The 11,891-nt window shown below is 40.5% G+C and overlaps 1 protein-coding gene across 1 annotated transcript; it reads right to left on the bottom strand.

Annotated features, from left to right (window-relative positions):
• Window positions 1–2,183: 2,183 nt before the first annotated feature.
• On the bottom strand, window positions 2,184–9,615 carry LOC123963547 (NACHT, LRR and PYD domains-containing protein 3-like). The gene is made up of 6 exons (XM_046040467.1): window positions 9,339–9,615; window positions 6,247–8,122; window positions 5,985–6,158; window positions 4,587–4,757; window positions 4,443–4,489; window positions 2,184–2,767 (listed from the first exon to the last, which is right to left on the bottom strand). The coding sequence occupies exons 1-6, from the start codon at window positions 9,613–9,615 to the stop codon at window positions 2,184–2,186; spliced, it is 3,129 nt and encodes a 1,042-aa protein (XP_045896423.1).
• Between the last annotated feature and the right edge of the window lie 2,276 nt (window positions 9,616–11,891).

Below are 11,891 nucleotides of genomic sequence, written 5' to 3'. Positions count from 1 at the left end.
AAAGTGCTCTTTTCTGATGAGCAAATTTTGCATCTCATTTGGAAACCAAGGTCCCAGAGTCTAGAGGAATAATGGAGAGGCACACAATCCAAGATGCTTGAAGTCCAGTGTGAAGTTTCCACAGTCTGTGTTGGTTTGGGGAGCCATGTCATCTGCTGATGTTGGTCCACTGTGCTTTATTAAGCCCAGAGTCAGAGCAGCAGTCTACCAGGACATTTTAGAGCAGTTTATGCTTCCTTCAGCAGACGAGCTTTATGGAGATGCTAACTTCATTTTCCAGCAGGACTTGGCACCTGCCCGCACTGCCAAAAGTACCAAAACCCGGTTCAATGACCATGGGATTACTGCTGACCAGCAAACTCGCCTGACCTGAAGCCCATAGAGAATCTATGTGGCATTGCCAAGAGAAAGGTGAAAGACATGAGACCAAACAATGCAGAAGAGCTGAAGGCCGCTATTGAAGCATCCCGGTCTTCCATAACACCTCAGCAGTGCCACAGGCTGATAGCATCCATGCCACGCTGCAATGAGGCAGTAATTCATGCAAAAGGGGCCTGAAACCAAGTACTGAGTACATATGCATGATTATACTTTTCAGAGGGCTGACATTTCTGTATTTAAAATCCTTTATTTTATTGATTTCATGTAATATTCTAATTTTCTGAGATTTTGAATTTGGGGTTTTTATAAGCTGTACGCAATAATGATCGAAATAATATCAAATAAAGGCTTGAAATATCTCACTTTCTATGTAATGAGTCTATATAATATATTAGTTTCACCTTTTAAGTTGAATTATTGAAATAAATGAACTTTTGCACGATATGCTAATTTTTTGAGTTTGACCTATATCTATGTTAAGAAACCTAATTTCTTGACTGGCAACTCTGTGCTATCTCACAGAGGAAATCTTTTGTCCTGTCTCAGGCACCGTAGCTATACAACCCGCTTGGATAGGGGAGGAGGGGTGCAATTTGCAACTCTCACCACTAGATGGCACTAAAACTTACACACTGAACCTTTAATGTGAAAGCAGGATTTTACTGTGTAATTGTTGGCTCAAACTATTTTGTATCGGAGTGCAACTAATTATTATTTTCGTTATGAGTTAATCTGCTGATTATTTTCTCCAATCAATTTTTGAAATTCTGAAAATACTGAGAAATGTCGTCAGAGTAGTCTTCGTGTGTTTTGTGTGTAAAATCTTAAAGATAAAAAACGTAACTAGTAACTAAAGCTGTCAGATAAATGTAGTGAAGTAAAAAGTACAATATCTCTCTCTGAGATGTACATAGTTGAGTAGAAGTAGAAAGTGGCATGAAAACAAATCAAATTCATACTTAGGTACAGTATCGTAATGTACTTAATTACTGTCCACCATGCACTCTTGCTCTTAAAGGCTCACAATCTCAAGAGTCAGTTTACAAATTTTCAGTGAAATACTCTGTGAACTTTAAATTTCATTTGTCTTTCATTTTACTGACAGAAAGTTTTTGGAACATATTGAGCCTTCAGATGACAGAGGAGTGGTGGACTAAGCTAAAGTAGTGGTTTGAGTGGTTTTCCCTGGGCATTTTTATTTTTTTATTTTAACCAGGAATCTTGGTTGGCATTGGAATCCATTGGAACAGCTGTAAGGTCTGCACAGGTGAGTATTTGATACTTTCAACAAGTCATGTAATTTCTGAAAGATAATATAAAAAGCATTTCACAAATAGCTCCAAAATCCAACTCCAAGCCAAGGTCCACTTACTAGCTTTTTATGGAGCTTTAAACGGTATCACCGTAACCGTATGGAGATGTTGACATGCAAACCCGGGAGCTAATATGATTTCAGTCATAATACTTTAACAACTTCTTATCCCCGTTGAAAGGTAATTGTTGAAATTCGGCACAGTAATTCAACAAAACAATACCATCTCAGTTATGGAGAGCTTTATCTGGAGCTTTTACCCGTATCACATGGTCTTCATCACTGAATGAAGTTTGCTTGTAGTTGTAGTTGGAGCTTGTCCATAGAAATCAGTCTGATTATTTTTGTCCAGTTCTGTGCCACATGATTTTAATCATACATTATGTTTCAGAAATTAGGTCACTGATATATTAGTTGCATGAAAACTCATTGTAAGGTCTTGTTTGTGATGCTGTACAGAGTGAACCAGAGTTTCAGCAACTGTCTTCATTCAACAGTGTGTGGAGAAGGTGCCATCTTCTACCTCCCATAAGGACACTGAGGAACTTGAGTCAAATCCATCAAATCCATACCCAAACCCAAACGCAGGGTAAAGAGGCTCAGTGAAGGTGGAGTGGAAGGTGTGGAGGTGAGTCAGTTTGTCAGATTCCACTGTATAGAAGGACAGAGTGCCAGCAGGATAGTTCAAAAATAATGCCACTCTGTTAGAAGCAGCAGACGACCGGGGACAAATTGGCGTAGCTCTGTCTTCATGCCGGACAGAGATACTACCGTCGTCATCACAGAGCAGCATCCAGGAGTGGTCATTTGCTCCAAGACAGCCGTCAGCTCCCTCTCCTTTCCGTCTGATTCCTCTGTATGTCACTGCTATGTAAACCCTACCTTCCCACTCAACCTCCCAGTAACAGCGACCAGTTAGACCAGTGCTACACAGCACCTGAAGCCAGCAGTCGAATCTGTCTGGGTGATGACGATACGGCTGCTTCTCTTTTACGGTTGTCACCTTCGTGCAGTTGTCAGACAGTTTGAGGTTTCCATGTGCGGTGTTTTGATCCAGTGTTAGTTCACAAACATCTAATGGACAAAACAAGTTTATCATTTAATACACCTGATGTGGCAACTGAAAACAATATTTCAACATTTTGGGAAATGCGATATTTGACTTCTTGTTTTGTGTTAAACGAAAAAACTGATAACACTCTCAAATGTGTACGGTAAATCTAAAGCTACAGCCATCAGATTGTTAGCTTAGCTTAGCATATACTGTATATCCTTTTGTAAACATTTTTAAGCGGCGGTGGAGCGGCTCGCATAGACGGGGCTTATTCCCTCCAGAATTAATAACCTTTGAATAAACTACAGTACAGCGCGAGCTGCACCACTCTGCAACAGCAAAAATGGGTTACACTTGTGGGGGTGGAACACAGTTATCGTCCTCACGCAGGTTTGGTATACGTTAGAAATGAATGTGTTCAAACCAGAGATGGGGACTCAAGTTTGAGACTCGTGTGTTCGACTTAAGTTGTTAGGAAAATGAGTTGAATGAACGTCTGATGAGCTTGCTGTTATTCCCCTCCCTCCATTAACTATAACCTGCCTACGCAAAACATACTACGGATCTGCTGCGCATGGCCACATGTGAGAGAGGACAACAAACAGTGCCATTCATCATCAACTTTGACATAAACTTCATACAACAAGGACCAAACAAAGTAGCACTGAATGCAAAATAGGTTAGTAACCTGAGGTTAGTAAACATGTTAAGCTCAACATTGGCCATCTAACGTTAGCTTGCTTCTGGCTTTAGCTACGACCTACGGGAGGTTAACTCCGACTGTCGTTCGTTATGTAAAGATGAATGAAAGATGAGCCTTTGTTTACTTTCCAAACTTTTGGTGGTCGATTAACATAATCATTTACATCCCGCTGGCTGTGATCATGTTAATTATTAACGTCGCCTGCAAACAGTTTACAGGTTTATTGTTGATCATGAAACGTTACAGTTTTATTTAGGTAACGTTACACTGGGTTTGAGACTCTGGGGGATGTGTTGACTTACAGTTGTTTATAAGCTGTGATTAGTTGTAGTCGCATTGCACATTAGGCTACATGGTTGCGCTCTGTATATGTAAAACAGGTTACAGTAATAAGCAGCCTGGATTGAACACAGCAGGTGATACAACATTCATTATAACCACAAGTGACTTGAGACTTGACTTGGACTCATGCTCAAAAACTTGAGACTTGACTTGGACTCATGCTCAAAAACTTGAAACTTGACTTGGACTCATGCTCAAAAACTTGAGACTTCACTTTGACAATAGCACAAATACTTGTGAGCATCTCTGGTTCAAAATGAGTTGTAAGAGTGTAATGAAGTTCTAAGGAAGCGGTAAATGTCTGTCAGTTTCTCCACCATTGTCGTGTTGTTTACGTGTTTTTAATGGGCCTTACTTTGATCGACACCGCTGCTCTTCAGGCTCAGAGGACTTAGCTATTTAGAAGCTCTGTCATCTCATTGCTTCCAAAGGTTTGCACTCACAAATCAAATTAATAACTGTCAGAGTTCTTTGAATAGCTGACAGACGCTTTGAGCTTTGAATGGAATTATTGATGAGGTTGTTTTTTTTCTTTTTACCATTTTCTCACACTGTAAGTGTACATGGTATTATGCATGTATTATGTAGGTAGGATTACGTACTATAAAGTAACAAGTGAATGTGTGGTGTTCAACTCATATTAAACTTACATTTCTTCAGACCAGGTTTCAGTCTTTGCTCTCCACCATGGTCGAGGCTACAGGAAGGAACAAAGTCAGAATTAACCTTATTTAACAAGATCCAACACTGTTTATAAGTGTGAAAGGATACATAGTTTATCATTTAATTCATACTTGAGAGTGTCCAGGCTCCAGTGTGGATCGTTCAGTCCAGCAGACAGCCTCTCTCCTGAGTCTCCTGGATGATTGTAGCTCAGGTCAAGCTCTCTCAGGTGGGAGGGGTTGGACTCCAGAGCTGAAGCCAGAGAAGCACAGCCTTCCTGTGTGATCATACAGCCTGACAGTCTACACACACACACACACACACATATAACTGACAAAGTGGACTGCATGTTCCGGTTTATAGAAGCTTTACATGAAGCTTAACTACCTTCTCTGTACTACATCCAATGCATCTTGCATCCTATGAAAACCCAACATCCACTTTGTTTTGGCAACTGAAAGTGCAACTTGACAACTGGGACAGTCACCTCCGGTCACGTTTGAACTTATCACTCTGGGCTCGGTGTTCTCTGATGCAACAATGTCCCTCTGGCCTTTGTTGCCATGTATGTCAATGGTTCAACCTAGATACATGTTATTCCTAAAGTCCGCTGAAGCACGTTATGTCTGCGCCCTGGTTGCTGGAGCTAATTGCAGGCAGGAAGTCAAACACAGAACAGCATAGAGAATCTGGTCAATTTTCCAAATAAAACACCCTGTGGAGACTCCCGATTGTAAACAACAATCATAGAAGAAGTACAAAAAGCAAACACTAATGACCAAATCAACAAAATCTAAACATGTCAGCAAAATCAGGCAGGCAAAATGCTCTGATTCTGATATGTTCCTTGTGGAATAGGCAGCCTGAAGTTGACAGAACGAAACACAGAGAGCTGTGTAGAAGGTAGTAGAAGCACAAAAAGGACAAATTTATAACAAGTCAATAATGTGGTTCAGGCTGCACGCTCTGCCGCTAAAAAGCTTCTGAGACGCTTCCAGTGTACTTTGACACTGGGCTATGGAAGGATCAAAACCCGTGGTGCAGCTGTAACGTGCCGTAGCCAGAGTCATTAGGATTTAGGAGTTAGGCTTGTTCCCTTTTCACCTTTGTTGTCTAGGCAATTGAGTGTGGGAAGTGAGGTGACTGTAATAGGAGGTTTGGATGGTTGGCAGGATAAACAAAACATTGGCGTTTAACACGGGATAATGCTGTTTGTGTCCCATTTCCAACTGCAAGTTGACATTGTTCTTCTATGTGTTGTTCTATAGTTTAATTTAATCTATAGTCTTAATTTAAGGACTTTTCAGGATTTTTGACTGCTTCATTAAAATATAAGTTCATTGAAGTTGTGTCGAGTAAGGACTTTACCTTGCTGTCTTGAGTCTCACATTGTGCAGCTAGGTTGCAAAATGTTGGAACCACAAATTCAGTGGGAAGCAATAAAAACCCTACAGACACTATCTATCTTAGTGAAACTATTGTGGAAAGCAGTATTGAAATGGTCATCAGAAGAACAAATGCTTCCTTACCTGAGAGTTTGCAGGGCACAATGTGGACTCTTCAGTCCAGCAGAGAGGAGTTTCACTCCTGAATCATGCAGGTCATTGTCACTCAGGTCCAACTCTCTGAGTTTAGAGGACTGAGAGCTGAGAACTGAGGCCAGAGCTTCACAGCTGTTCTCTGACAGATTACAGCCACTCAGCCTGAGAAATTTTGAGAAAAAATAAAAATAAGTAAACATATATTCCCACATTTGGCACAGTTGAGGCATGTAGTTTTCTGTGCACATACAGGGATTTGTTGGAGGCCTTGACCACTGGTAGCAGCCTCAGTAGACCCTCCTCTGAAGCAGAGTATTTTTTAAGGTCAAACACCTCCAGCGCTTCTTCTGATGACAACAAGATGAAGACCAGAGCTGACCAGAGAGCCGGAGAGAGCGTTTTTGTGGAAAGCCTTCCTGAACTCAGGTACTGTTGGATCTCCTCCTCTAGAGAATCATCTTTCAGCTCATTCAAACAGTAGAACAGATTGATGCTCCTCTCTGGAGATGTATTCTCCCTGATCCTTTCCTTGATGAACTGGATTGTTTTGGGGTTGGTCTGAGAGAACCCTTTTGGCACCTTCAACAGGCATTTAAGGAGATCCTGATTGGTCTGCAGGGAAAGACCCATGAGGAAGCGAAGGAACAAGTCCAGGTGCCCATTTGGACTTTGTAAGGCTTTGTCAATTGCAATCTCATTGACCTCTGTTATGGATTTTCTCTTGCAAAGCATAAACAGACTTTCCAGTGTTAGCTGTGGCTCAGACAGAACATTCTTGTTGTTGTTAATGAGTGACATCACCACATGAAGGGCAGCCAGATACTCCTGAAGGCTTAAATGGACAAAGCTGAACATCTTGCCCTTGTCATTGTCCCTCTTCCACTTGTGCACCTCTTTAAAGACCTCTGTGAAAACTCCAGAGTACAGTGAGGCTTTACGGAAATTGATGCCACTGTCTTTCAGGTCTTTCTCGTAGAAGATGAGGTTGCCTTTCTCTAGCTGGTCAAAAGCTAGTTTTGCTAATGACTGGATGTAATGAATGCTCTTTTTTGTGCCACATTTCTCTTCTGTCAGGGTCATCTGATACTTTAGGTATTCTGTGTACATCTCAGTCAGGGTTCTGGGCAGCTCTGCCTGTGTTCTGGTCTTCAAAACATCCTTTAGAACTGTAGCAGTGATCCAGCAGAAAACTGGGATGTGGCACATTATGAAGAGGCTTCGCGATGCCTTGATGTGGGAGATGATTCTGCTGGCTTGCATTTTATCTGGGAATCTCTTCCTGAAGTACTCCACCTTCTGTGGACCAGTGAATCCCCTCACCACTGTCATGCTGTCAACAAACTCTCGAGGGATCTGATTAGCCGCTGCAGGCCTTGTGGTTATCCATACTCGAGCAGAGGGAAGCAGTTTCCCTGTGATGAGAGCTGTCAGCAGTCCATCCACTGAGGTTGGCTGTGTGACATTGAAGTCAGCTGGCAGTTTTTCAATGTGAGTGAAGTCCAGCTGAAGGCGGCTTTCATCTAGGCCATCCAACACAAACAGAAGTTTATATTTACTTTTGTTAAAATTTCGGTTTCCTGATGCCTGTAGTTCTCTGAAGATGTCGTGAAGTTTCTCCATCGAGATGTCTTTGGTTTCCCAGATACATGTGCGGATTAGCTCTGCCAAGCGAAACCTTCCTCCCTTCAGTAAATTCAGTTCACGGAAAGTGAAGGGGAATAAAAGATGCACATCTTGATTCATTAGTCCCTCAGCCCAGTCCAACACAAACTTTTGAACAAGGAATGTTTTGCCAATTCCTGCAACTCCAGTCGTCAACACTGTTCTTATGGGTTTGTGTTTTCCAGTAGGGCTTTCGAATATGTTACTTTGCTCAACTGGTTTCTCTTTCACTGCTACCTTCCCATTGTGCATCTCAATCTGCATGATCTCATGCTGTTCATTGATGCGTAGTTCCACCCCAGCTGTGATGAACAGCTCTGTGTAGATGTCAACCAGACACTGTTCATCCGACTTCTCTGCCATGCCCTCTCGAGCACACATAAACTTGCTCTGAAGGTGAGACTGGAGTGTACGTTGGTATATTATGATCCATTGTGCAGGCTCTTGCACTGAAGTCTTCATATCTGTGAGGAAGAAAATGTCATCCATGGTGAAAGAAACTCATTATCCAATTCTATGAGCATAGGCCCTGTAATATGAACTATAACATTCCCAATTCACTTCTCTGCTGAGCAAGACACCCATGCACACCCATGGAACAAGGATTACAATTTATAACATAGTTTCTAATTCTTGTTATTGTTTTTTTGTTTGTTTACATGGGAGGAAAACCAGTTGCTTTCACTCCCTGCTGTGACACCAGCGTGACCTAGTCTGGATCCATTGTCAGCATTTGGACTTTAAGTCTAGGAACCATCACCACTGAAACCCTAAAAAAGGGAGTGACACTGCAACCAAAGTTCTACCAAACCACCCGAAATGATACATGGAGAACCATCCAGAAACTTCTGTCAAGTAGGCAGTCCTCTGCTAATCATTACAGTCACACAAAGAATAGCTTTACCTTGAGGTTGACTGCTGTTAGTGAGAGGGGGAGGAAGAGCAGATGCCTGTGGTTGAACGGCAGAAGCTCCTGTGTCCTCTGTAGACTCTACAACATCACTGACATTCCCTAAACATGGATCTATCAGGACAAACAGGAAATAATTGTATGTAAAAGTTACACATTTCATATTTTAGAGTACATAATTTAAAACTTATAGCTGATATTTTTATAAGATTAACCTGGCCTTGTTCATACAATTAATGGGTTTCTTTGGTAAAGAGAACTTTGTCTTCTTTCCTAGATTCTGGCTGACTAGGTGCCTTGCTGTACATTGCTGCCTCTCACAGTTCAGTGTTGGGTTGCATTTTGAAGAATATCTAGTTAGTTGGTATAAATTGTTTGCATAAATTACTGTATTTAACCCCTTAACGCCTGAATTTATTTACAATCAAAAAATTAAAAAAATATATTTTTGTTTTCATTTGCTTTCAAGCTGATGTTAAATAAGTGAAGATTGTTAATTTGTCTATAGAACATAGAAAAGATATAAATTCAGGTATGTGTAGGTATGATGCAAATTAGCGACAACAGGCATAAACGAGAAACCAGGGCTTGCAAAAGGTTCCTAGGTACGTATCGAATATGCACCAACAGGCATTGGGGGAATCCATGTGCTATCTTGGCTTGCAGTCTGCAAGGAAGAGGTATGATGCGAATTTGCGACAATCGGCGTCAAGGGGTTAATTTGTTCTTTCTCTAGACTATATTTTCACGTTCGTCTCTCCATAGCTTACCTTTTAGTTCTGAACTGCTGTTTGACAAATGCTGTACCAGATCATTTCTGCTCATCTTCCCTAAAACCATCTTGGCCACCTCCACAGCCCGTTGGTTGTATTTCTGCACCATCACATTCACTGTGTCCAGCATGTCTGCCTCATCTAGCTGGAACTTTGGGATTGGGGTGAAGCCATCGTGGACCTCAGGCATCTGCAGGTACCACTTGAAAGATTTTAGCTCCTTGTGTCCCAAATTTTCAAGTGTTTCCAAAAGCAGCTCGTTAATCGTCACCATCTCTGCACCCTGATAAGATCAAACAAAATTCTCAACTCAAAAGATGTGCAATTTCCTCAATGGGTTGATTACAGAGTGATCTCTATCTATAATTATCTTGAGTTCAAGTCCATGAATTAGGAATTTGTTTGCTATATATTTTACCTGACAAAGTTGAGAAAGTTCAAGAACTTCTTTTATAGATGTCACAGCATCACTGTGTAGCACAATAGAAAGACTTCTGTGTTCTGTATGGCTCATACCTCCTCTAGATACCACCTTAAATTTTATCTACATGTTAAAATACAAATTCTGTAACTTATTATGGGAGCAAATGGGCAGATAAGATATATCACGGAAAGAAATACCAGGAACCCAAGGTTGGACCACTTATGTACATGTCCAAGACACGTCCTTGTGTACTGTCAAAGAAATTGGGCTGATGCAATGCTGGATAAATAAATAACAGAGAGCTAGATGACTAACCCAGCTGAGTGACATGCTAATTCACTCAGCTGGGTTGGGGGGGCGGTGCTGTGATTTCCCTGCAGTGTCATAAACCCAACAGAGAAGTGGACCTTTATTCAGGAGGTCAACGGTGCTTATGATTATTTTCTTAATATTTTATTCTGCTATTGTAGCAGGGAAATGTGTCATTAATTACTGTGCATTCAAGCAAGTTCTATATTTTATATTTTCAGGGAACAAGCATACTGTCACCTGACTCAAATATCCATCGCTATTTTTTACTCCCTGTTCATCCCACCTTTTTGGATTTTTTAATCCCTAATCAGCAAAGAGTTGTATTAATGTTGAATAATTAACTCAAACATAATTTAGCTTCAATGTCAAGTTGAAACAAGATGCTATAGAATATGTGCAGTGTATTACTCAGAAATGTTGAATAAGACAAGAGTTTAACAACCTTAAAGCTGGTAATTAAATGGTTTTAAGTCTGTTAGACAGTTAACCATCAACATTGTGTAAAAGTCAGCATTGTTGCTATGATTATCTCAATATGAAGTTTTTCCATTGAGGTTTTGATTTGATAGGAAAGACAAAGTAGCATGTCTTTATACCTTGAACTAGTGTTGTAGTCAAGAGCGCCCAATCCAAGACCAAGTCAAGACCAAGACCAGAGTAAATGGAGACTGAGACAAGACCAAGACTTTTAGGGGCTGAGACCAAGTCAAGACCAAGACCAGTTCCCCACATTACATGACATACAATAAAATGTGGAACGAGATCATAGGTACTTCTTCCAACACTCCTTTTCTATGCTTACCATGTAGGGAGGGGTGACAGGCGTTAACGGTAACAACACATTTCTTTTGTTGCAATATGTTTTACATCCAATCAAAATTAGGATGTTAACAAATAAATCAGACAATGCACAAGCAATTTATTGATATTCCCAAAGTTATGGTCTTGACTAGTCTTGAAATAAAAAAAAAATAGTGTGGCTAATATCAGAAAATATCGATACAAATACAAAGATTTATAATTAAGACAATGTTAAGAGACTCAAAGAAAAAAGATAAAATCACTTACCTAAGAATTTCTGTCATTCCAGCAGGTATGTCTTCAAAAAAAAATTATATAAGAAACAATGAGCTCAAATTTAGGGGCCAACTTGTTTAAAATAAAGGTTACATTCTTGATTAATTATCTTCTGAGAGAGACGTGAGAGACGTTTTTCTCTGTCTCCTTCCTCTAATTTCTTGTAACTATCAGAGTCTCAGCAGTCAGCAGAGTTTTACTGTCGTCTATAAAGCTGTGACAGTAAACCACAAGTCAAAGTCCTCATTACTCTAAAGATACTGCCAGTAATCTGTCAGAGGAAAGTCCTCAGGGCTGCTCTGAATCTCAACAACATGACGTCAGCGATGGTGGGAAATTACAGAAGTCCAGAGAAACCATGGGTGAGTTAACTTACATAACAGATATTACATTCATCTTTCAACTGAACAAGACATATAGGGTATAAAGAACATTTATTCCACACTCTCCACAGATTATGTCTCTCTCTAACCCAATCATCTGTCCCCACTTCCTACATTTTCTCATCCTGCCATTGTTGAGTCTATCTGCATGAAGATCCTGTGACATTTAGTTCTTCTTATTCACCACCTTAACAGCTCTCCTCGAAATACTCCTTCTCACCACCCCAGTCTCCCCTCAGCTACATTAGTCTCTCAGATCATTAATACAGTACTAATATCTGTAAATAATATCATCAACGCTACACAAGTGCAGAATTTTCAGAAAATAGGCAAAACAAAATACTAATTTATGCA

Source organism: Micropterus dolomieu, linkage group LG23, assembly GCF_021292245.1.
Source record: "Micropterus dolomieu isolate WLL.071019.BEF.003 ecotype Adirondacks linkage group LG23, ASM2129224v1, whole genome shotgun sequence".
Taxonomy (NCBI): domain Eukaryota; kingdom Metazoa; phylum Chordata; class Actinopteri; order Centrarchiformes; family Centrarchidae; genus Micropterus; species Micropterus dolomieu.
The sequence above is the reverse complement of the archived record's forward strand: the minus strand, read 5'-3'. Positions and strand labels throughout refer to the sequence as shown.